Below are 27,600 nucleotides of genomic sequence, written 5' to 3' on the forward strand. Positions count from 1 at the left end.
TTTTATTTTTAAAAATTTTAATGTTTGGCTATTCTTTATTGTGATAAAATATATATAACAAAATTGACTATTTTAACCATTTTTAAGTGGCATTAGGTAGACTCACAATGTTATGTAACCATTACCACTACCTGTTTCCAGAACCTTTTCATCATCCCAACCAGAAACTGTACCCATTAAACAGTAACTCCCTCTCCTGGTCCACACAGCCACTGGTAACCTCTATTCTACTTTCTGCCTCTATGAATTTACCTGTGCTAGGTCCCTCATATAAGTGGAATCATATAATATTTGTCCTTTTGGGTCTGGATTATTTCACTCAGCATAATGTTGTCAAGATTCATCCATGTTGTAGCATGTATCAGAATTTCATTCCAGGGCCAGCCAAGTGGCATAGTGGTTAAGTTCATGTGCTCTGCTTCAGTGGCCTGGGGTTCATGGGCTTGGATCCTGGGCATGGACCTATACACCGCTCATCATCAAGCCATGCTGTGGAGGTGTTCCACATACAAAAAATAGAGGAAGATTGCCACAGATGTTAGCTTAGGGCTAATCTTCCTCAAGCAAAAAAAAAAAAAAAAAACCCCAAAAACAGGAAGATTGGCAAAAGATGTTAGCTCAGGGCCAGTCTTCTTCACCACTGCCCCCTGAAAAAAGAGGAAAACATTTAAAAAGAAAGAATTTCATTCCATTTTATGGCTGAATAATAATCCATTGTATGGATATACCACATTTTATTTATCCATTCATCTGTTGATGGACACTTGGGTTCCTTCTACCTTTTGGCTACTGTGAATGATGCTGCTATGAACATTGGTGCGCAGTTATTGGTTTCAGTACCTATTTTCAGTTATTTTAGATATATTCCTAGGAGTGGAATTGCTGGATCATATGGTAATTATATGTTTAACTTTTTGTGGGACTGCCAAACTGTTTTCCACAGAGGTTGCACCATTTTACGTCCCTGTCAGCAATGCACAAGGTTTCCAACGCTCCATATTCTTGTCAACACTTACTATTTTCCATTTTTTTTAAAAAAAAGCCATCCCGATGGGTGTGAAGTAGTATCTCATGGCTTTGGTTTACATTTCCCTAATGACTAATGATGCTGAGCATCTTTTCATATGCTTCTGGGACATTTGTATATTTTCTTTGGAGACATGTCTATTCAAGTTCTTTGCCCATTTTTGAATTGGGTTGTTTGTTTCTTGTCGTTGAGTTGTAGGAGTTCTTTATATATTCTGGATATTAATCCCTCATCAGATATATGATTTGCAAATATTTTCTCCCATTTTATGGGTTGTCTTTTTACTCTCTTGATGGTGCCCTTCGATGCACAAAAGTTTTAAATTTTAGTGGAGTTCAATTTATCTGGTTGTTGTTGCCTGTGCTCCTGGTGTCATATCCAAGACATCACTGACAAATCCAATGTTGTGAAGCTTTGCCCTAGGTTTTCTTCTAAGAGTTTTATAATTTTATTTAAGTGTAGGTCTTTGATCCATTTTGAGTTAATTTTTGTGTATGGTATAAGGTAAGAGTCCAACTTCATTCTTTTACATGTGCATATCCAGTTTTCCAAGCACCAGTCTTTGTTGAAAAGACTGTCCTTTATCCATTGCCAAAGGTACTCTTGCCAACAATCGGTTGACCAATATATGTAAAGATTTGTTTCAGGGGCTTATATTCTACTTCATTGGTCTATATATCTGTTATTATACCAGTACTATGCTGTTTTAATTGCTGTAGTTTTGTAGGAAGTTTTGAAATCAGGAAGTGTGAGTCTTCCAACTTTGTTCTTTTCCAGGTTTGTTAGCTATTTGGAGTTCCTTAAGATTTCATATGAATTTTAGGATGGGTTTTTCTAGCTCTGCAACAATACCCTTGGGATTTTGGCAGGGACTGCATTGAATCTCTAGTCATTTTGTCATCTTAACAATATTAAGTCTTCAATCCATGAACACAGGATGTCATTCCATTTTTTTTTTAGGTCTTCTTTCATTTCATTCAGCAATGTTTTGTAGTTTTCAGTGGGCAAGTCTTTCACTCTTTGGTTAAATTTACTCCTAAATATTTTATTCTTTTTCATATGATTGTAAATGGAATTACTTTCTTAATTTCCTTTTTAGATAGTTCCTCAATAATGTATAGAAATGCAACTAATTTTTGTGTGTTGACTTTGCATCCTGCTGCTTTGATGAATTTATTAGCTCTAACAGTTTTTGTGTGGAATCTTTAGGGTTTTCTACATATAAGATCATGTCATTTGCAAACATCTTCCATTCCAATTTGCCTTTAATTTCCAAGGACGCCTTTAATTTCTTCTTGCCTAATTGCTCTGGCTAGAACTTCCAATACTACATTGGCTACTGGTGAAAGTGGGCATCCTTGTCTTGTTCCTGATTTTAGGGGAAAGACTTTCACCATTGAATATGAGGTTAACTATGGCTTTTTCATATATGGTCTTTATTATGTTAAAGAACTTCCCTTCTATTCCTAGTTTGAATGTTGTTTTTTTTTTTTTTTTTATCATGAAAGAGTATTGAATTTTGTCACATGCTTTTTCTGCCACATTTGAGATGATTATGGTTTTCCCCCCTTCATTCTAATAATGTGGTATATTATATTGATTCATTTTCATATATAGAACCATCCTGCATTCTAGGAATAAATCCCACTTGGTTGTGGTGTATAATCTTTTTAATATGCTACTAAATTTGGTTTGCTTATATTTTGTTGAGGATTTTTGCATCTATATTCATAACAGATATTGGTAGTTTTCTTATAGTGTCTTTGTCTGGCTTTGATATCAGTGTAATGCCTCAGAGAATGAGTTAAGAAATATTCCCTCCTTTTCAATTTCTGGGAAGAGTTTGACAAAGATTGGTGCTAATTCTTTAAATTTGGTAGAACTCACCAATGAAACCATCTGGTCCTGGGATTCTCCTTTTTGGGAGGTTTTTGGTTACTGATTCAATCTTCTTACTTGTTATGAATCTATTGAAAATTTCTATCTCTTCATGAGTTAGTTTTAAAGAATTGTATGTTTTTAGGAATTTGTCCATTTCTTCTAGGTTATCCAATTTGTTGGTGTATAATTGTTCATAGTATTATCTTATAACCCCTTATATTTCTGTAAAATCATTAGTAATATTCCCATTGAAATTTCTGATTTTAATAATTTGAGTATTTTCCCTCTCTCTCTCTCTCTCTCTCTTTTCTTTTTACTAAATATAGCTAAAGGTTTGTCAATTTTGTTGTTCTTCTCAAAGAACCAACTTTTGGTTTGGTTGATTTTCTCTATGTCTATTCTCTCTTTCATTTATATCTGCTCTTATCTTTATTATGTCTTTCTTCTAGCTTTGAGTTAAATTTTCTCTTCTTTTTCTACTTTCTTAAGGTATACAGTTAGATTATTGATTTGAGATTTTTCTTTTTAATATATGCATTTACAGCTGTAAATTTCCCTCTTAGCACTGTTTTTGCTGTATCCCATGAGTTTTGGTATGTTGTTTTTTCTTTTTCACTAGTCTCTAGGCATTTTCTAATTTCCTTTGTGATTTCTTCTTTAACCTATTGGTTGATTAAAGTATATTGTTTAATTTCCACATATTTATGAATTTTCCAATTTTCCTTCTGTTATTGATTTCTATTTTCATTCCATTGTGATCGGAAAAGATACTTTGTGAGATTTCAGTCTTTCACAATTTATTAAAACTTGTTTTGTGGCCTCACATCTAGTCTGTTTTGGAGAATGTCCCAAGTGCACTTGAGAAGAACGTGTATTCTGCTTTTGGTGTGGAGTGTTCTGTATACATCTGTTAGGTCTAATTGGTTTATACTGTTGTTCAAGCCCTCTATTTCCTCACTGATTTTCCATCTGTTTGTTCTATTCATTATTGAAATGAGGTGAGGAAATCTCCAACTATTATTGTTGAACTACTTCTCTCTTCAATTCTGTCAGTTTCTGCTTCATATATTTTGGGACTCTGCTGTTAGGTATGCGTATGTTTATAATTGTTTTATCTTCTTGCTTTATGGAAACCTTTATCAGTATATAATGTCTTTCTTTGTCTTTTATAAACTTTTTGATTTAAAGTCTGTTTGGCAATAATATCTCCACCCAGGTCTCTTTTGGCCACTATTTGCATAGAACATTTTTTTATATTCTTTTTCCTGCAACCTCTGTGTCCTTATATCTAAAGTGAGTTTCTTGTGGACAGCATATGAGTGGACCTGTTTTTTTATATCCAGTCTGCCAATCTCTACCTGTTAAAGGACAGTTTAGTCTATTTACTTTTAATATAATTGCTGAAAAAGAAGGATTTGTTTCTGCCATTTTTCTATTTGTTTTCTGCATGTCTTATATGGTTTTTGTTTCTCAGTTCCTTCATTACTGCATTTTTGGATATTTAGTTGATTTTTTTTGTAGTATATCATTTTGATTTCCTTCTTTCTTGCTCTATTTGTTTCCTTTAGAGTAATCTTTCTGCTTATCTTGGTCACCTTCGTACTGGAGGCCTTCTTCAAATGACCGATGATCTTTGGTTGTCTGCTCATATATATAAGGTGGTAACATAAAAAGTTAGGAGAGGGTTACATAGAGCAGACAACTTATATCTGAGTATTAGACAGCGCTATACCACATTTTCTTGGCCACGTTCATCACAGGGACTATTTCACTGGATAACTTTGGCCTCCAACCCCTTGTCTGGGATCCCAGCTCTGTCCCCAGACCATCCTCACATCTTCTCTCAGTTTCTAGGATTCTCACCTTCTCTTTCTACATCACCCATGCAATGTAAACATTCTCGCCATGTTCTTCAGCACAGTCACTCCCCTGTTCACTTCTCTCTTGCGTGTCCTAACCGTGCTGGGGGGAGAGTGATTCAGCCAAGGAGCCCCAGCAGATGTTCTCCGGAACAAGGGGATTGTCTAAGCTGGAGTGAATGCTGCTTCTCCTCTAGGGGGGCAAAACTGCCGCGTGCATTTGTGCTCCAACAGCGTCGATCTTCTTCCTGCCGCATTCCTTACGTGGGACAATCAGAGGAGCTGGGTTGTTTAGTTTGGAGAAAGAAAACTTAGGAAATTTGTTGGATCTTTTAAAACCTCAAGGCTGACAAGGGGTGACGATGGCACAGGCAGACACAGTTGGGCAGATGGACAATCCCAGGAAAAGGTGTAACTGGGAGCCTGAGCTCCCCTCAGACACACTGATGCCTGACGCCTGGCTCCTTCGGGTGGAGCCTTTTTTCTCCTCTCTGGGAACTAGTAGGATCTTTTCTTCTCCAGTGTTCAGAAATTTTGTATTCACATGCCTTGCTGTGGGTCTATCTTTATCCACACAGTGGGCTCTTTCAACGTGGAAGTGTGTGTCCTTCGGTTCACTCACCTTGCGAGAGTCCTCCATGTTGACGTAGGGCCTGGAGCTCATTTATTTTCACTCACAGGAAGATTCCACAGCTTTTCACCCACTCTCCTGTCAGTATCTGTGCTGGTGATTTCCTGTATTTTTCGTCGTTACAAACAATGACACCGTGAACATTCTTGTACATATTTCCATGTGCACTTTGCAAGAGCTCTCCATGGTGATAGCTTTCAATTTTACCTGCATATTAGACTCACTTGAGGAAACTCTGATAGATTTGATTGGTCTGATGGAGGGCCCAGACACCAGTGTTTAAAATGTCTTTATTGAGACATAATTCATATAGCATCAATCCCCCCATTTAAAGTGTACAATCCAGTAGTTTTAGTATATCCACAGAGTTGTGCATCCATCTCTACAATCTAAGTTTAAACACCTTCCTCATTAGCAGTCACTCCTCCCAGCCCCTGGCAACCACCGATGTGCTTTTTGTCCTTATACATTTGCCTATTCTAGACATTTCATACAAATGGAATTACACAATTGGTGGCCTTTTGTGACTGGCTTCATTGAGCTTGGTGTTTTCAGGGTTCATCCATGGTGCAGAGTGCGTCAGAACTCTACTGCTTTTTACTGTCCGGTTATATTCCATTGTATGGATCTATCACATTTTGTTTATCGATTCCCCAGTTGATGGACATTTGGGTTGTTTCCACTGTGAGCCATTGTGAATGGTGCCGCAGTGAACACTCCTGCACGAGTGTTTTTGTGGACACATACAAGGAATGGAATTGCTGGGTCGTATGGTTATTCTATGTTTAACCTTTTAAGGGACTGCCAAATTATTCTCCAAAGTGGCAGCCCCTTTTTATATGTCTACCAACACTGTGTGAGTCTTCCGATTTCTCCCGAGGAGACCTCTGGGGGAACCAGGACAAGGGAGGAAAACGCAAACCGTAACTGACGCATTTGTGGAGCCTCCTCTAAACCAGGTTGTGGGGTGAAAACTTCAGGGGGGCACAGTCTTCGGGGGGCCTCCACGCTTTCATGAGTTTTATCTCCAGGCGCCCTACCAGGTTATCACAGGGAAGACCAGACATATATACTCCTGGGTTTCACGGGGAAAAAGTAGCCTTTTAAAAATATGCAAGAGCATTCTGTTCTGCTTAAGGAGGCCTGCCCTCAAGAGAAACTATTTTTTTTTTTACCAGATCCTAAATTATTAGGATTTTGTCAGATATTATCCAACCTGGGGGGAGAGAATTACTCAACTCCAGCCTGCTCCAGCCATCCTATCCCACCTAAGGGATTGGGGTGGGGGCGCTGAGAAGCACTTGTGAAGGGCACAGCCCAGGGCACAGGCTCACTAAGAGACTGGGACCTTCTCCTAGGGCTGTCGAACGCTCCCCTCCCCACACCTCACCTCCACACCACTGAAGGCCTCGTTATTGGAGTTCCTTTGCCCCAGTACATCATGTCTGCCTTTCGACAAAAAATTATAAGGCACACTAAAAGGAAAACACAAACAAAAACAAACAGTTTGAAGAGACAGAGCAAGCCCCAGAACCAGAGTCCAGAGTCAGATATAGCAAGAATGTTGAAATTATCAGACTGGGAATTTTATAAAACTATGATTAATATATTAAGGCCTCTAAAGAAGAAAGCGGACAACATGCAAGAACATATGGGTAACATAAGCAGAGAGATGGAAGTCTAACGAAGCATCAAAAAGAAATGGTAGAGATAAAAAAAATTGTGACAGAAACGAAGAATGCCTTTGCTGGGCTCCTTAGTAGAAGAGACACAGCTAAGGAAAGATTCTCTGAGCTTCAGGCTGTGTCAGTAGAAACACCCAAAACTCTGTGAAGCAAATAGGAAAACATGACTACAAAAAGGGAAGAGAATATCCAAGAACTATGGGACAACTACAAAAAGTGTAACAGAGTTGTAACGGGAATACCAGAAAGAGAGAAAGGAACAGAATAAATACGTGAATAATAATGACTGAGAATTTCCCCCAATTTAATGTCAGACATGAAACCACAGATGCAGGAAGCTCAGAGAATACCAGGCAGAATAAATGCCCCTAAAAAACAACACCTAGGCGGGGCTGGCCCCGTGGCCGAGTGGTTAGGTTTGCGCGCTCCACTGCAGGCGGTCCAGTGTTTCGTTAGTTCGAATCCTGGGCGCGGACATGGCACTGCTCATCAGACCACGCTGAGGCAGCGTCCCACATGCCACAACTAGAAGGACCCACAACGAAGAATACACAACTATGTACCGGGGGGCTTTGGGGAGAAAAAGGAAAAAAATAAAAAAATCTTTAAAAAAAAAAAAAAAAAAAAAAAAAAAAAAAACAACACCTAGGCATATCATATTCAAACTGTAGAAAATCAAAGATCAAGAAAAAATCTTGAAAGACTCCAGTGGAAAAATCACCTTATCTATAGAGAAGCAAAGATAAGAATTACACCTGATTTCTCAGAAACCATGCAAGCAAAAAGAGAGAGAAGTGTTAAAATATTATAGAAAAGTTTCTTCAGAGAGAAGAAAAATGATATATCAGAAACTCAGATCTACATAAAGAAAGAAATAGCATTAGAGAAAGAATATGTGAAAAGTAAAATAAAACTTTTTTTTTTTAAAGATTGGCACCCGAGCTAACATCTATCGCCAATCTTTGTGTGTGTGTTTTTTTTTTCCTTCTTCTCCCCAAAGCCCCCTGGCAGATAGTTGTATATTCTAGTTGTGAGTGCCTCTGGTTGTGCTATGTGGGACGCCACCTCAGCATGGCCTGATGAGTGAGGCCATGTCTGCACCCCAGATCTGAACTGGTGAAACCCTGGGCCACGAAAGCAGAGCCTGTGAACTTAACCACTTGGCCACCCGGCTGGCCCCAAAATTTGTATTTTTCTCATTCTTAATTGATCTAACAGTAACACTTTGTTCAAAATAACAATAGCAACAATGTATTTGATGGTTGTCATGTGTATATGTGTGTGTGTTTGTGTGTGTCTGAAACGAATGATAACAGTGATACAAGGAATGAGAGAGAGGAAGGAATTAAACAATTCTGTTTCTATGAGGTATTTGTAAAAGCTATGAAGTGGTAGAGTGTTATTTGAAAATTGACAGATTAGTGGTAAATGTATATTGCAAATTTCAGAGCGACAACTTTAAAAAGGAAAACAAGGAAGTATGCTAAAAGGAGAGTTAAAAAGGAATATGCTAAGAGAGGAGAGAAATGGAATCATATAAAACGCTCAATTAAAACCACCAAGGCAGAAAAAGAGTAGAAGACAAAAATAGGAACAAAGAACAAGGACAATGAATATAAAACAGTAACAAATGTGGTAGATATGAATCCAACTATATAATCACCTTAAATAGCCATGGTCTAAATATACCAATCAAAAGATAGAGACTGTCAGAGCAGATTGAAAAACCAAGACTCAACTCTATGTCCAGAAGAAACCCACTTTAAATATAAAGATACAGATTAAAAGTAAAGAGATGGAGGGAGATATACCATTCTAACACTAACAAAAAGAAAACTCCAGTAGCTATATTAATTACAGAAAAGTAGACTTCAGAGCAGAGGAAATTATTAGGAATAAGGAGGGCCATTACATAATGATAAAAGCAGTCAATTCTCCGAGAAGACGTAACAGTCCTTAATGTGTATGCACCTAACAACAGAGTGTCAAATATCTCAGGCAAAAACTGATTGAACTGCCAGGTGAACTAGATGAACCTGCTATTATATTTGGAGACTTCAACACCCCTTTATCAGGAATTAACAGATCCAGGAGGCAGAAAATCAGTAAGGACATATTTTAACTCAAAAGCACCATCAATCAATAGGATCTAATTGACACCTATGGAATACTTCATCCAGTAAATGCAGAATACATATTCTTGTCAAGTTCACTTGGCTCATTCACAAAGGCCACATTCTGGGTCATAAAACAAAACCTTAACAAATTTAAGGGAATAGAAATCATACAAAGTATGCTCTCAGACCACAGTGGAATTAAAATAGGAATCAATAACAAAGATAACTGGAAAGCCCCAAAATACTTAGAGATTAAATAACACACGAGTCAGGGCCAGCCCCAGTGGCCTAGAGGTTAAGGTTGGTGCATTCCACTTTTACGGCCTGCGTTCAGTTCCCGGCTGCAGACCTACACTGCTCTGTTAGCGGCCATGCTGTATTGGCGGCCCACATACTAAAAAATAGAAGATTGGCATGGATGTTAGCGCAGGGCAAATCTTCCTCAAGAAAAAAAACCCATAAACCCTGAACAGGTTTTCTCAGGAGAAATTTGAATTCAAATGTCTCAGGAGAAATTTGAAAATATTTTGAATATAAAAGAACCCTTAAAATTCAACAGTAAGAAAATGAAAAACCTGATTTTTAAAAATGGGCAAAACATCTGAATAGACACTTCACCAAAGAAGATATACAGATGGCAAATAAGCATATGAAGAGATGCTCAACATCATCTTATTAAGGAACTGCAAATTAAAACAACGAGATACCACTGCACACCTATTAGAATGGCCAACATCCAAAACACTGACAACAACAAATACTGGTGAGGATATGGAGCAACAGAGACTCTCATTCATTGCTGGCGGGAAGGTCAAATGGTATAGCCACTTTGGAAGACAGTTTGGCAGTATCTTACAAAACTAAACGTAATCTTAATGTACAATCCAGCAATCATGCTCCTTGGTATTTACCCAAAGGAGTTGAAAACTTATGTCCACACAAAAACCTGCACACGGATGTTTATGGCAGCTTTATTCATAATTGCCCAAACTTGGAAGCAACCAAGATGTCCTTCAGTAAGTGAATGAATAAACTGCAATACATCCAGGCAATGGAATATTATTCTTCACTAAAAAGAAATGAGCTTGGGGCTGGCCTGGTAGCGCAGCGGTTAAGTGCACATGTTCCACTTCGGCGGCCCGGGTTCGCTGGTTCGGATCCCGGGTGCGGACATGGCACTGCTTGGCACACCATGCTGTGGTAGTCGTCCCACATATAAAGTAGAAGAAGATGGGGACAGATGTTAGCTCAGGGCCAGTCTTCCTCAGCAAAAAGAGGAGGATTGGCAGTAGTTAGCTCAGGGCTAATCTTCCTAAAAAAAAAAAAAAAAAGGAAATGAACTATTATGCTACAAAAAGACATGGAGGAGTCTGAAATGCACATTACTAAGTGAAAGAAGCTGATCTGAAAAGGCTACGTACTGTGTGATTCCAACTATATGACACTCTGCAATAGGCAAAACTATAGGGATCGCAAACAGATCAAGGGTTAGAGGAGAGGGTAGAGGATTTTTAGGTTATTGAAACTGCTTTGCATGATGGTATAATGGTAGATACACATCATTATACGTTTGTCAAAAACCAGAGAATGTATAGCACCAAGAATGAACCCTAACTGAACTGTGGACTTTTGGTGATAACGATGTGTCAGTGTAGGAACATCAGCTGTAACAAGTGTACCCCTCTGGTGTGGGATGTGGATGGGGGAGGTGCTATGCACGTGTCGGGGCAGGGGGTCTATGGGCAATCTTTGTACCCTCCACTCAGTTTTGCTGTGAGCCTAAAATTTTCATAAAAAGAGTCTTTTAAATAAAATATTTTGAATGAAATGAAAGTGAAAGTACAACTTATCAAAGTTTGTGGCATGCAGTAAAAGCAGTGCTTAGAGGGAAATTTGTAGTATTGAATGTACATATTAGAATGGAAGAAAGACCTAAAATCAGTCATCTAAGCTTTCTCCTTAGGAAACTAGAAAAAGAAGAGCAATTTAAGTCCAAAGCCAGCAGAAGAAAAGAAATAATAAAAATTAGAGCAGAAATCAATGAAATTAAAAATGGAAAATCAGTAGAGAAAATCAACAAAACCAAAAGCTGGTTTTGAAAAGATCAATACAATTGAGAAATCTCTACCTAAGTTAAGAAAAAAGAGAAGAGACACAAATTACTAATATCAGAAATGAAAAGAGGGGTCAGCAAGATGCAGAATAGGAGATCTCCCATTCATATCACCCCTCAGCAAAGATAATTTGGCAGCCATCCATGGACAAAAGTTCCCTCGTGAGCATTGAGATCTGGGTGGGAGACTGTGACCCTCCGTGGAGTCCAACACCACGGAGGGTCGTTTTGAGAAGGCAGACCCACCCCCAGGCTCTCTGACTGTGGCCCTGGCTACAGACCCGGAGACCACTTCATCTCCCTTTGGACTCAGCTACAGCCCTGTTTGGCCTTGGTCTTGCCGCCAACACCATATGCTAAGGGACCTGGGTGGAATCACGTCTATGCCTTGGGTAATAGGCCTGCAGACCTCAGTTCCAGAGGTGGACCCTGAAGTTGACCATGACCTGCCTCCAGCCCCTCTCAGCCACGGTCCAGAAGCCCCTGGAGGCAAGCTGCCAAATTCACTCTGACTGTAGATCCTGAAATGGCCCCTAGAACTCAGCTCCAGACTCTCCCAGCTGCCACCCCAGGGACCCATTGGGAGACATGCCCATCTGTGCCCTCAGATCCTGAAGTGGCCCTATAATTCAGCTCTTACCTCTCTCAGCTATAATCTACAAGAAGTCCTGCCAGCTAGGGACACACCAGGGGACGTGCCTGTTAGTGCCCCCAGAGGCAGGCCAGCCAACCTTTGTCTTCCAGCGGGTCCTGAGATGGCCCTGAGGCCCCAGTCCCTCCCAGCAGTGGTCTACAAGCAGTCCTGTCTGCCCAGCGACCTGGCAGGAGACACGACTGTCTGCACCTCCAGAGCCAGGTTTGTACACCTCAGTCTCAGCTGTGGATCCTGAAGCAGCATTGGAACTGGATTCCAGCACCTCTCAGCCACAGTCCGAGGCCTGTCCTGCCCACCCAGGGATCTACCCAGTGATCCAGCAGGAGATTTTCCAGGGATCTGGCAGGAGCCACACCCACCTGTGCACCTGGTAACCGGCCCACTGTCTGTGGACCCAACTGTGGACTCTGAGGTGGACTCATATCCCAGTTCCAGACCTCTTGAACAAGGTTCTTGAGGCAGTCTCATCCACCAGGGACCAGACGGGATCCATGCCCACTCAAGCCCCTAATAACAGGCCCCACAATTGAGGACCCCACTGCAGACCCAGAAACATCCATGTAACCTGGCTCCAACCCAGCTTAACTGTGATTCTCAAGCTAATACCATCAGCCAGGGGAACAGACAGGATAAGGTCTTTACTTGTTGCAACTGGTCTGTAAATATTGGAATAGGTGTTTTCTCCTTCAAATGCACAGACACCAAAACAAGGCTACATTGATCATGAGGAATCAGGCAAAAATGATACCACCAAAGGAAATTAATAAAGCTCCAGTAACTGACCACAAAGAAATAGAAATCTATGAATTTCCCGACAAAGAATTTAAAATAATCATCTTAAAGAAACTTAGTGAAATGCAAGAGAACAAAGATAGACAACTAAGGGAAATCAAGAAAATAATGCACGAACGAAATAAGTTTAATGAAGAAGGAGAAACCATAAAAAGAACCAAACAGAAATCCTGGAGCTGAAAAATACAGTGACAGAACTGAAAAATTCAGTAGAGAGCTTCAACATCAGACTCAATCATGCAGAAGAAGGAATTAGTGAGCTCAAAGAAAGTCATTTGAATTTAGCCAGTTAGAGGACAAAAAGAAAAAAGAAGGAAAAAGAGTGAAGAAAGCCTACGTGAGTTATGGGAGACCATCAAGGAAACAATAATGTGGATCATGGGAGTCCCAGGAGGAGAAGAAAGAGAAGGGGACAGAAGCTTATTTAAAGAAATAATAGCCATTACTTCCCCAATCTTGGGAGAGAAATGGACATACAGGTACAGAAGCTCAAAGGACCCCAAGCAAGATCAATCCAAAGAAGATTTCCCTGAGACATATTATAGTAAAATTGCTAACACTCAAAAACAAAGAGAATTTTGAAAGCAGCAAAAGAAAAATGACTCATCACATACAAAGGAATCCCCATAAGGCCATCAGTGCATTTATCAGGAGAAACCTTGCGGGCCAGGAGAGAATGAGATGATATATTCAAAGTTCCGAAAGAAAAAAAATCTGCTAACCAGGAATACTATACCTGTCAAAATTGTCCTTTGTAATGAAGGAGAGATAAAGACATTCCTAGACCGAAAAAGCTGAGGGAGTTTATCACTACTAGACCTATCTTACAAGAAATGCTAAAGGGAGTTCTTCAAGTTGAAATGAAAAGATGCTAAGTAACAATATGAAAACATATGAAAGTATAAAACTCACTGGTAAAGGTAAATATATAGTCAAATTCAGAATACCATAATACTCAGTGGTGATGTGTAAATGTAAATCACTTCTGTCTCTAGGATAAAAGTTAAAAGGCAGTAGTATTAAAAATAACTGTAGCTACAATAATTTGTTAATAGATGCACAATGTAAAAAGATGTAAAGTATGATGTTGGTAGCATAAAATGGGGGAGGAGAAGTAAAAGTGTGGAGTTTTGAATGTAATTGAAAGTAGGCTGTTAACAGCTCAAAACAGATATAAGACGTTTTAGGTAACTCTCATGGTAACTACAAAGAAAAAAACCTCTAGTAGATACACAAAAGATAGATAAAGAAATTAATCCACTATAAAACATCAATCACAAAGGAAGACATCAAGAGAGGAAGAAAGGAACCAAGGAACTACAAGACAGTCAGAAGACAATTAACGAAATGGCAATAAGTCCTTACCTATCAATAATTACTCTAAATGTAAGTGAATTGACTTCTCTAATCAAAAGACACAGAGTGGCTGAATGGACCAAAAAACAAGATCAACAATATGCTGCCTACAAGAGACTCACTTTAGCTTCAAGGACACACATATGCTGAAAGTTAAGGGATGGAAAAAGATATTCCATGTAAATGGTAACCAAAAGAGAGAAGGTAAATAGCAGAGAAAATAGACTTTCAGTCAAAATTGGTCACAAGACACAAAGAAAGTTACTATATAGTGCTAAAGAGGTCAAATTCATCAAGAAGATATAACAGTTGTAAATATATATGAACACAACATTGGAGCACCTAAATATTTAAAGTAAATATTAATAAAACTAAAGGGATAAATAGCAATACAATAACATTATGGGACTTCTGTAGCCCACTTTCAACAATGGATAGACTATCCAGAGAGAAAATCAATAAGGAAACAGCAGTCTTGAATAACACAATAGATCTAATGGACCTAACAGATTTACAGAACATTCCATCCAGCACCTGAATACATATTCTTCTCAAGTGCACACAGGACTTTCTCCAGCATAGATCAGATGTGAGGCCACAAAGCAAGTCTTATCAAATTTAAGAAGATTGAAATCATAATCAAGTATCTTTTCTGACACGACAGTATGAAACTAGAAATCAGTAACAGGAGGAAAATTGGAAAATTCACAAATGTGTGAAAATTAAGCAACACACTCCTGAACAACCAATGTGTCAAAGAAGTAATCAAAAAGGAAATCAAAAAGTATCTTGGGACAGGGGCCAGCCCGGTGGCGCAGCAGTTAAGTTCACATGTTCCACTTCGGCGGCCCAGGATTTGCCAGTTCGGATCCCGGGTGCAGACCTACGCACTGCTGGCAAGCCATTCTGGGGCAGGCGTCTCACATATAAAGTAGAGGAAGATGGGCATGGATGTTAGCTCAGGGCCAGTCTTCTTCAACAAAAAAAAGAGGAGCATTGGTGGCAGATGTTAGCTCAGGGCTAATCTTCCTCAAGGAAAAAAAAGTATCTTGAGACAAAAAAAATGGAAACGCAACATAGCATAACTTAGGGGATGCAACAAAAGCAATTCTAAGAGAGAGGTTTATAGTGATAAATGCCAACATTAAGAAGGAAATGGTAAAGGTTAGAGCAGAAATAAATGAAATAAACATTAGAGAAACAATAGAAAAAAATAAGTGAAACTAACAGTTGGATTTTTTAAAAGATAAAATTGACAAATGTTTAGCTACACTCACCAAGAAAAAAGAGAGAGGACTCAAATAAATAAAATTATAAATGACAGAGGAGACATACAACAGATACCAAAGAAATAAAAAGAATCTTAAGAGATTACTATGAATAATTATACACCAACAAATTGGATAACCTAGAAGAATTGGATAAATTCCTACCTATAAGACTGAACTTTATACAACCTACCAAGACTAAATTATGAAGAAATATGAAATCTGAATAGACCAATAACAATTAAGGGGTTTGGATTAGTAATCAAAAACCTACCCAGAAAGAAAACCCTGGACCAGGGCTTCATGTGTAAATTCTACCAAACATTTAAAGAAGAATTAACACCAGTCCTTTTCACACTCTTCCCAAAAAATTGAAGAATTCAATTACCAGAATTACTTTCATACCAAAGCCAAATAAGGACACTGCAAGAAAAGGAAATTACAGGGCAACGTGCCTCATGAACATGGATGCAAAAATCCTCAACCAAATACTAGCGAACCAAATTCAATAGCATATTAAAAGGATGATACACCATGATCAAGTGGGATTTATCCCTGAAATGTAAGGATGGTTTAACAAAGAGAAATCAATAAATATGACGCACCACATTAACAAAACAAGGACCATCTCAAAAGATGCAGAAAAAGCATTGGACAAAATTCAACATCCTTTCATGATAAGAACTCTCAAGAAATCAGGTACAAAACGATAATAAATGTCATATATGACAAGCCTACCGCTAACATAATAGTCAATGGGGAAAGCTGAAAGCTTTTCCACTAAGATCAGGAACAAGATAAGGTAGCCACTCTCACCACTTTTATTCAACATGGTACTAGAAGTCCTAGCCAGAGCAACTAGGCAAGAAAAAGAAAAGGCATCCAAATCAGAAAGGAAGAAGTCAAATTGTCTCTGTTTGCAGATAACATGATCTTATATGTAGAAAACTCTAAGGATTCCACCAAGAAACTGTTAGAACTAATAAAAGAATTCAGTGGAGTTGCAGAACACAAAGTTAATGTACGAAAATTAGTCACAATTCTATACACTGACAAGGAATTCTCTAGAAACGAAATTAAGAAAGCAATCCCATTATGATACTGTCAAAAGAATAAAATATTAGGAATAAATTTAAACAAGGAGGTGAAAGAGCTGAAAAGCATACCCTGCTCATGTACTGGAAAACTTAATATTATTAAAATGTCCATGCTACCCAAAGCAATCTACAGATTCAATGTAATTTCTATCAAAATTCCAATGGCATTTTTCGCAGAAATATTAAAAACAATCCTAAAATTAGTATGGAACCATAAAAGACTCCAAATAGCCAAAGAAACCTTGAGAAAGAACAAGGCTGGAGCCATCACACTTCCTGATTTCAAACTATGTTACAAAGCTATCATAATCAAAACAGTACGGTACAGGCATAAAGGCAGACATGTAGACCAATGGAACAGAAAAGAGAACCCAAAATAAACCCACACATATATGGCCAACTAATCTATGACAAGGGCACCGAGAATACACAATGGACCTTACACCATATACAAAAATTAAATCAAAATGGATTAAAGACTTAAACAAAAGATCTGAAACCATAAAACTCCTAGAAGAAACCTAGGGAGAAATTTCCTTGACATTTGTCTTGGCGATGATTTTTTACATATGACACCAAAAGCACAGGAAACGAGCAAAAATAAACTAGGGCTACATCAAACTAAATAGCTTCTGCACAGCAAAGGAAACCATTAAAAAAAATGAAAAGGCAACCTAAGAACTGGGAGAAAATATTTGCAAATCATATGTCTAATAAGGGGTTAATGTTCAAAATATATAAGGAACTCATACAATTCAACAGCAAAAAATATAAATAACCCGAATTTTTAAATGGGCAAAGGACCAGAATAGACTTTTTTCCAAGAAGACATGCAAATGGCCAACAGGTGTATTAAAAAAGTGCTCATCATCACTAATCATCAGGGAAATGCAAATCAAGCCCACAATGAGATATTACCTCATACCTGTTAGGATGACTATTATCAAGAAGGTAAGAGAGAACAAGTGTGAGTAAGGGTATGGAGAAGAGAGAACTCTTGTACATTGTTGGGGGGAACATAAATTGTTATAGCCATTATGGAAAACAGTATGGATGTTCCCCCCCAAAAATAAAAAATAGCTATTATATGATTCAGCTTTCATATGATTCCCACTGTTGAGTATATAGCCAAAGGAAATGAAGTCAGTATCTTGAAGAGATATCTGCTACCACGTTCATTACAGCATTATTCACAATAGCCAAGACATGGCAGTAAGCTAAGTGTCGACAGGAATGGATAAAGAAAATGTGGGGGATATATGTGTATACACACACATATACATACATACATACTCATACATACACATATATACAGTGGAATATTATTCAGTCATAAAAAGGAGGAAATTCTGCCATTTGCAACAACATAGATGAGCCTGGAAGACATTATTCTAAGTGAAATAAGTCAGACGGAGAAAGACAAATACTGTATGATCTGGTTCTCGTAGAACCAGAGAGTAGAATGGTGGTTACGAGGAGCTGGGAGGTGGGGAAAATAGGGAGATGTTGGTCAAAAGGTACAAACTCAGTTATAAGACGAATAAGTTCTGAGGATCTAATGTACAGCAGGTTGACTATAGTTAATAATCCTGTATTGTGTACTTGAAATCTGCTAAGAGAGTAGATCTCAAGTGTTCTCAACAGACCACCAACAAAAAAGGTTAGTCTGTGAGGTGATGGGTGTGTGAATTAATTTGTTTGTGGTAGTAATTTCACAATGTATATATATATATCAAACTATCACGTGTACACTTTAAACATATGAAATATTTATTTGTCAGTTATACCTCAGTAAACCTGGGGGGAAAAGAAATGAAAAAAGGATCACCACCTCCGATCCCGTGGACATTAAAAGGATAATAAAGGAATATTATTAACAACTCACCACCCACAAATTTGATAACCTAGATGAAATGGACCAATTCCTTGAAAGACAGTTTACCACAACCCACATAAGAAGAACTAGATGGTCTGAATAGGCCTATGTCTACTAAAGAAATGGAATCAATAATCAATAACCTGCTAAAACAGAAAGCGTGAGGCCCAGAGGGGTTCACTGGTGAATTCTACCAAACATTTAAGGAAGGAATTATCCCAGTTCTCTACAATCTTTTTCAGAAAACAGGAGAGGTAACACTTCCTCCCTCATTCTGTGAAGTCAGCGTTACTCTAATACCAAACCCAACGGAGAAATTGCAAGAAAACTACAGAGCAATATCTGTCATGAACGTTGATGCAGAAATCCTCGATACAATATTAGCAAGTCAAACCCAACATGGATAAAAAGAATTAGACATCATGACCCAGTAGGACTTATTCCAAGTATGTAAGGCTGGTTCAACATTTGAAAATCAAGGACTATAATCCATCGCATCAGTGGCTAAAGACATGTCATATTGGATTAGGGCCCACCCTAATGACCTCATCTTAACTTGATCACATCTGCAAAGACATCACACTCTCAGGCACCAGGTATTAGAATTCCAACAGACCTTTCAGGGCGACATAATTCAACTTGAAAAATCTCCTTTCACCATGTAACATATTCAGAGGTTTTTGGGATTAGGATGTGGATGTCTTTCGGGGGCATTATTCTGCCGACCACAATAAGCATAGTGATTAATGTCTGTATCTGATCATTCCAATATCTGGAGCCTGTCAGATTGTTTATATGATCTGTTGTTTCTACTGGTTCTTATTCATGGTGTCTTGTTTAGTATGCCTGTTTATCTCTCTGAACTTGACATTGTATTCGAAAAATAATTTATAGAAATAATTTGAAGGCTAGTATTTATCTTCCTTCAGAGAAGATTTTTTTTTCTTCTGTCAGGTGCTGGGGGCTTAATCAAATTCCAGTTTTATTGAGATCTAATTGACATACAGAACTGTGTAACTTTAAGGTGGACAGCTTAATGACTTGACCCACGTATACTGCGAAACAGCTACCACAGTAAGCCTGGTTAATATCCATCTTCTCATAGAGATACTTGTGATGAGAACTCTTAGGATAAACAGGGTGCTTTTTAGTAGGGCCCAGATCTAGAAACCTGGAGCTGGGCAGCTAGCCACTTCCTGCCCTGGGTGTCTCCTCTTTGAGGCTTGCATCTTTTTGTCTTTGGAATCCAAAATGATGCTCAGCCTCTCAGAAATCTATTCTGGAATTGGCAGATGTAGTACCAAACGCTAGATTCAGGTCTCTGGATTTCTTTCTTCTTCAGGCTCTTGGATCAGGAATTTAATTTTTCCACTATCTTTATAAATTTCCAATGACTTTAAGGAAATACTTTGGATATTTTGTCTACTTTTTCTGGTTGTCTTTATCAGGAAGATTAGTTCTGATGATCTGTTCTGCTGTTACTGGAAGTCTGTTATCTTTTTTAAAATGCTCTCCATCACATCCCCAGTACTTATTTATTTTATAACTGGAAGTTTGTACCTTTTGACCCCTTCATCCAACTCCCCCTCCAACACCCTCTGCCTCTGGTAACTACAAATCTGATCTCTTTTTCTATGAGTTTGTTTGTTTGTAGATTCCTCATGTGAGATCATACAGTGTTTGTCTTTCTCTGTCTGACTTTTTTCACTTATCATTAATGCCTCAGGATCCATCCATATTGTTGCAAATAGAAGGATTTCCTTCTTTTTTATGGCTAAATACTATTCCATAAAGAAGATGTGACATGTGTGTATTGGTGTGTATGTATGTACCTTTATCCATTTATCCATTGATGGGCACTTAGGTTGTTTTCGTGTCTTGGCTATTGTAAATGATGCTGCTATGAACTTGGGGGTGTATATATCTTTTCAAATTAGTGTTTTTGTTTCCTTCAGATATATTCCCAGAAGCAGAATCGCTAGATCATATAGTAGTTCTATTTTTAATTTTTTGAGGAATCATCACGCAGTTTTTCACAGAGGCTGCACCAATTTACTTTCCCACCAGCAGCGCGTAAGTGTTCTCTTTTCTCCACATCCTCACCAGCATTTGTTATCGCTTGTCTTTTTGATAATAGCCATTCTCCCAGGTGTGAGGTGATATCTCATTGTGGTTTTGATTTGTGGTTCCCTTATGATTAGTGATATTGAGCATCTTTTCATGTACCTGTTGGCCATTTGTATTGGTAGCAAACTCAATTTCTGTTTGTCTGAAAATATCTTTATTTCACTCTTGTTCTTGAAAGGTAGATTGAAAGTTATCTTTTCTTAGCATTTGGAAAATATTATTTCAATTTCTTCAGGCTTTCTTTATTCTTTTCAGTCTAATTGTTCTTTTGAATATAAGCTGTTTTTCTCTCAAGCTGATTTCAAGATCACTTTGTTATTTTCGGTGTTCTGAAGTTTCACTGTGATATGTAGGTGAGCGTTTCTTCTATTCATTATTCTTGTGACTCATGCCTCTTCAGCCTACAATTCATGTCTTTGATATGTTCTTAAGAATACGCTGTCCTTATCTTTTCTATTTTTACCTCTCTTCAATTCCACTTATAATTGTCTTCTGGAACTCCAATTAGATATATGTTAGATCTTACATTTGCCTCCATTTTCTTTTGGCCTTCCTTTTATATTTCTGATATCTTTTTCTTTGTGTGTAAACATGGGTAATCCATTCAGCTCTGTATTCTAGTTCACTAATTCTCTTTTCGACATTTTCTAATCTGGTGTTTAATCCTTTTGTTGAGATTTTTTTGGAGTGAGATGGAGATTAAGTTTTTAAGAATATTTTCTCACTGAAATACATTATTCACAACACTCCAGAAGTTTTCTCACACGACTTTGTGATCTCTAGTCCTTCTCTCACACTGCCCCTTTCTCGTTAACTCCACTGCCACACCTCACCCCTGGAAACCACTGATGTGTTCTCTATGTCTATAGTTTCACCTTTTCCGGAATGTCATATAAATGGAATCATACAGTAGTAACCTTTTGTGGTCTGCTAGCAACAAATTCTTTGATAGTTATCTTTCATGTGAGAATGACTTTGTATTGTCTTCATCCCTGAAGTGTATTTTCACTAGATGTAGAATTCTGGGGGAAAAGTTCTTTTGTTTTTCAGCACCGTAAACATTCTATTCAAGTTTGTATTGGCTTCATAGTTTCTGTTGAAAAATCCATAGTTATTGAAATTGTTGTTCTCCAGGAGTAATGCGTCATTTTTCTCTGGTTGCTTTGGTGACACACTCTTTGTCTTTGGTTTCTACCAGTTCAATGAGGATGTGTCTGGGTGTGTGTTTCTTTTGAGTTTATCCTGACTGAGACTGACCCAGTTTCTTGAATCTGCATGTTCATGCCTTTTACCAAATTTAGGATATTTTTAGCCATTATTTCTTCAAATATTTTTTTCTACAAATATCTTTTCTCCTCTTCCCCTGGGACTCTGATGATGCAAATGTTAGAACTTTGATATTGTCCCACAGGTTCCTGAGGCTCTGTTTACTTTTTAATTTTCAATCTTTTTTCTCTTTGTGTTCAGACTGCATATTGATCTATCTTCAAATTCACTTACTCTTTCCTCTGCCATCTCCATTTAGTTCTTTGGGGCTCTAGTGAATTTTTTATTTCAGTTATTTTATTTTCAGTTCTAAAATTTCCATTGGGTTCTTCATTGTAGTTTCTATTTGCTGATACTGGCTACCTTCCAGTTGTTTCAAGAGTGTTTGCTGTTACTTCTTGGAGCACAGTTATAATAGTGGTTTTAAAGTCTTCATCTGATCATTTCAATATTTGAGTCCCACCTTAGAATTGGCATCTCTTGGTTGTCTCTCCCTTTCATAATTGGTCACATTCCTGGTTCTTTGTATGTCAATTAATTTTGGATATCTTAGACTTGTGTGTGTGAAGATGATTCACCTGGAGCTAACATCTGTTGCCAGTATTCCTCTTTTTTTTGCTTGAGGAAGATTAGCCCTGAGCTAATATCTGTACCAGTCTTCCTCCACTTTCTATGTGAGATGCCTCCACAGCATGGCTGAAGAGTGGAGTATGCCCGTGCCAGGGATCCAAACATGCGAACCTGCCACTGCCACCAGATTGCAGCTTTAGAACTTGAACTTGCCTGAGGGCAGGGCCAGGAGAGAAAAAATCAGGGGATTTCACCCCACCCTCTCTGTCCCATAGAGGCCCCCCGCCATTCCTTGGAACAGAAAGAGAGGGCTTCTCTTAGAGCTTGCTCTGGTGCACAATTCTGAGATCCAGGCTTCCTTTGAGTCCAGTCTGTGACATACAGGAGGAAAATAAAATCCAGGAAACTCACTGCTAGGTCAGTTGTACTGTGAGTTTGGTCTTTCCTCAATCCACCCACTACCTTTCACTTTTCAGAGGCCTCTGATGGCTGCTCCACACATCCTGTCTAGGGGTTTCAGTTGCATTCACTGGGAAAGGCAGGGTGGGGTGTGCTTACTCCATTTAGCCAGATTTGAATGTTCTTCTTTTACTATTTTTAATTTTTTTCTTTTTTATTATTTATTTGTAGATGTTCTTTTTATATTCTGGAAAAAAGTCCTTTGTCAGATATATATGTATTGTACATATTTTCTGCCAATCTTGGGCTTGACTTTAATTTTGTGTGTGTGTGTGAAGAAGATTGTCCCTGAGCTAACATCTCTGCCCATCTTCCTCTGTTTTGTATATGGGACGCTGCCACAGCCTGGCTTGGTAAGCAGGGTATAGGTTTATGCCCAGGATCGGAACCTACAAACCCCAGGCCACCAAAGCAGAGCATGCAAACAACCACCACGCCACTGGGCTGGCCCCTGACTTTAATTTGTTTAATAGAGTCTTTGATGAAGTCCGTTTTATCAACTTTTTCTGTTATGATTAGTGCTTTTTGTGTCCTGTCGAAGAAATCTTTTCCCATGATTTCAAGTTCATGAAGATACCCTCTTATGTTTTCTTCTAGAAGATGTATAATTTTAGCTTTTATGTTTAGGTCTATGATTCATCTAGAATTAATTGCATTTTCCTGGCCATGAAAATTTCTGTATTTCTTTCATTTCTCTCTGCAATGTTTTATACTTTTCAGTGTACAAGTCTTACACATCTTCCATTTAATTTCTTCCTGAGTATTTTATGTTTTTCTACTACTATAGGTGATATTTTTTAAATTTCATTTTTAAATTGTTCATTGCTAGTAAGTACAATTACAATACATTTGACCTTGATGATATTCTTGTATTTTTTAACCTAAAAAATATATTACTTTATGTATCTGCTCATTCTGATGTCTTATGCCTTTATGCATCTGATTTTGATAGTACTACATTTTCCCCTTAGGTGTTTTGTGATTTCTACTGTGATCTCATATTCAGTGGAACTTTGTGGGAATTCCTTGAGGCCTAAGTTGAAAGATTTCTTTCTTTCTTTCTTTCTTTTTTTGGTGAGGAAGATTGGCCTTGAGCTAACATCTGTGCCCATCTTCCAATATTTTGTATGTGGGATGCCACCACAGCATGGCTTGATGAGTGGTGTGTAGGTCCATGTCCAGGATCTGAACTTGCAAACCCTGGGCTGCCAAAGTGGAGCAAGTAAACTTAACCACTACACCATGGGACTGCCCCTCAGAAAAGTTTCTTAATTACTTCTGCCAGGTACCTGGGAGCACTACCAATCCAGGATTATTTTTAAATAAATTGTCAGCTTCATTGTAGAGGAAATAGGACACTTAAGACTATGAATTTGAACCACAGAGTTGCGTAAGGATTAGCTCTTTATTATAAAATCTTAGCACTAAGGTTAAAACATGCAAAGTTCCCTATTTTCTGCCTCAAAACAGCTCTGCCTCTCCTTTCCATCTCACCATGTGGCAGCTTTCTGTGTGGGTGCTTAACATGCTGAAGGTGAGCCTGTGCCAACCTTCCAGATGGGTGTCTGGAAAATATGGATCACCTTTCCTAAAACCACTTATTCCCACCTCTTCTGTGCCTTGCCTTGGGCTCAGAACTAGAAATACACATGTGAAAAAGGCACGTCGCCTGTCCTCCTGGTGCTCACAGTCTGGGAGGAGGAAACAGTGCCTCCCACTTGTTGAGGCTCGTCTGGTGCCACCGCCATCGTGGTGCTTTCACGCTTGCCGCCCAGTCCTAGGAATGACCGTGCAGGGCAGGCTCTCACGCAGTGTTGTGGGGAGGACACCCAGGCGTGGGCTGCAGGTAGTGAGTCTGGCCCTGGGATTTGAGCCCCTGTGTTGGCAGCCTTCCCTTAGAGGGGAGGAGGAGTGATTGCTGTTGCAGCCAGTGACCTGCTGTCACCTTTCTCTCTCGCAGAGGCTGTGCAGCCCCGTGTACTGCAGGTACCAGTTCCACAGGACTCCAATCCACAAGACTCAGGGGCAGCCCCATGGAGTCCACATCTACTTCCAGGATGTCAATGTCATCTTCCTTGGGGCGATTCACCCCAGTGACCTGAGGGAATACCTGGAGGGCCCCCCCATGGTGGTGGAAGTTCACGACCGGGACCGCAAGTCAGAGGAGTATTCCCGGAAGCCCACTCTGTTTGGGGAGGACCCCCTGGATTCATACCTCAACCTCCAGTCTCTCATCTCTCCAAAAGAGACAGAGAACAACCCCTTTGAATCCCAAAATAAGATGTGGGACCCTTATGGGGTTGCCCAGGTCAGTTTTGCTGACCTCCTTCTTGGCCACAAGTACTTGAACCTGGCTGTCCCCATCCAAAACTGCCAGCCCAAGCCCACAAACTGTGGCGGCCGGGACAGCACGAGCAGGAAGGTTGTGGGGTTCCGGGCTCCCATAGACGGCCTCCAGCACGGCCCAATGCCTACGGGCAACTACCTAGAGGCCAACTCCTTGCTCAAGCTGCGGGTGGAGATCGCCGTGCCGCTGCGGGCCAGGGCCGAAGCCCCCGATCCAGACCTCACAGGCAGCCAGTTTGGTCGGATCATTTTCGTGTTCGGCTCCAGGAAGATCCTCCTGTACAGCCTGCTGCAGGACGTCGCCATGATCAATGCCAAGGCCCTCGACCTGGACTCCTACCCTATCCTGACCATCCAGCAGATCCTGTCAGGGTTTAAGATGCGGGTGAGGATCCAGGAGAAGCAGGACCTGGATGTGCTCACAGGCTTCCACCTGCTGGATGGCAAGATCCACCTCCTCATTCTGGAAGGCTTGGCTGACCGAGGCTTAAAGTGGCTGTGGGAGAGCCACCAGAGGCGGTAGGTGATTTGTTTTGTGTTTCATGGAGAAGTGATGGCACCTGGATGCTGAGTGAGTGGAGAGATCGTTCCAGGCCAAGCTCAGGTTCAGTGTTCTCGTCTATGAGAGGGATATGCCGGTTCAGTTCCTCTTGGGGTTTGTATAAGACGCTTTGCAGGGCTCGGTAACTGGACTTGATAACAGGAAAAGTGGCTTGCCTTTGGTTGAAGGGAAGACTTTCGGGGTATATAGAAGAGAAGGTGGCTCAGGAAAATGAGTCCTGCCATCAGACTTCTGAGGGGCCAACTCAGTTAAGAGGGAGGAGAATGTTCTCTATGGCCCTAATATGGAAATAGATTTCAACTCGGCCCAGTAAGGCACATCTGATTATTTTGAAGCCTGAGGGGCTGCCTAGGCTACAGAAAGCTCCCCTTTCCTGGAGGCCTTCAGGACCCACTGCTGGCCGCTCAGTGGGGGCGTTGTAGAGGCAATTAAAGCGTCTGGTTCTGGAGCAAGTGGCCCTTCATGGTCCTTCCATTCTTTAGTTTTGGTGACATGAAAATTCTCTTTTCCTTTCATGATTTGCAAGTAGCCTGGTTTGGGTAAACGGGACCTCCCTCCTTTAGTCGGCAGGTTCCTTCTCTGTCCTCAGAGCTCAGATGCCCCAGGACCCGGATGCTGACAGCATCTCCAGGGAGTCCAGAAGTTGAGTCTGTCCACACAGGAGGGGAGTGCAGTGCTGCGGGGGCCTGTCTTGCTGTGCTGATGGGCCAGGAGAAACTGGTGAGGAGCTGGCCTCATGGCCAGTTATCTGCCCAGGAGGGCTAGAAACATGTCCCCACAAAAACATGCACACGAATGTTCATAACAGCATTATTTAGAATAGTCAAAAAGTGGAAACAACCCAAATTTCCATAAACTGATGAACAAAATGTGATATATATGTATTTTTTCAAACTGTGATATATTCCTACAATGGAATAATATTCAGGCATGAAAAAGAAATAAAATATTGATACACATACTTCTACATGGACTAACCTTGAAAGCTTTATGCTAAGTAAAAGAAGCCAGACATAAAAGGGCACATATTATATGATTCCATTTATATGAAATGTCCAGAATGTCAAATCATAGAGATAGAAGTAGACAGGGGTTGCCAAGCTCTCAGGGGAGGGCTGAGGGTGAAGTGAGGAGTGACTGCTGATGGGTACAGTTTCTTTTTGGGGTGATGAAAATGTTCTCAAATTAGACAGTGTTTATGTTTGCACAGCATTGTGAGTATACTAAAAAAACACTAAATTTTACCTTTAAAAGGGTGAACTTTATGGTGTGTGGTAAAGAATTGGGCCTTGCCCAACAGAGGTCTGGCCTTTGCCCTTGGCTTCTGGGAGGTGATCTGTGTCAGACCTGATAGGACTGTCTTCTTTCAGGTTGGGGGCTTTCCACACAGGATCTTAGGATGTGACCAGCCTCACCTGATAGTCAAATGATGGAGGGTGGCCGTACCAGAAGGACCAACAATGTGGTTTAGGGTGGAAGCTTCCGGTCAGGCAGTGTCAGTTGACCTGGATGCTGAGATTGCTGTGTGGGCAGTCAACCAATCGTGGCTCTGTAATGGACCCTCAGTAAAACTGGACATCAAGGCTTGGGAGAGCTATTCTGCGCTTTGTCACTCGTCAGTGTCATCGGGGCAGCACACCCTGACTCCATGAGGAAAGGGCAATGGAAGCCTTGTGTTCAGAACGATCCTGGACCCTGCCTTATGTGTCTCTTCCTTTAGGTGATTTTAATCTGTATTCGTTCCCAGTAATAAGCCCTGAGTATGAGCATAACAGCTTTTAGTAATTCTGTGAGTTCTTCTAGCAAATTGACAAACCTGAGAGTAGTTTTAGGGATCCCCAAACTGGCAATTGGTGTCAGAGGTCAGGGCATTTTGGGGGACTGTGCTCTCAAACTTTGCAGTTTGGCTAACT

The 27,600-nt window shown here is 39.8% G+C and overlaps 1 protein-coding gene across 7 annotated transcripts in view; it reads left to right on the forward strand.

Annotated features, from left to right (window-relative positions):
- Positions 1-27,600, forward strand: part of CFAP92 (cilia and flagella associated protein 92 (putative)) — a 126,687-nt gene that overhangs the window by 36,894 nt on the left and 62,193 nt on the right. For all 7 annotated transcript variants that reach the window (XR_011426778.1, XM_070237185.1, XM_070237187.1 and 4 more), the window contains one exon: positions 24,740-25,644. Coding sequence is in view for 6 of the 7 variants with exons in the window: in XM_070237185.1 (XP_070093286.1) it covers positions 24,740-25,644 (905 nt within the window). In the remaining variant the exon portion in view is untranslated. The remainder of the gene's footprint in view (positions 1-24,739; positions 25,645-27,600) is intronic.

This window comes from Equus caballus, chromosome 16 (assembly GCF_041296265.1).
Source record: "Equus caballus isolate H_3958 breed thoroughbred chromosome 16, TB-T2T, whole genome shotgun sequence".
NCBI lineage: Eukaryota > Metazoa > Chordata > Mammalia > Perissodactyla > Equidae > Equus > Equus caballus.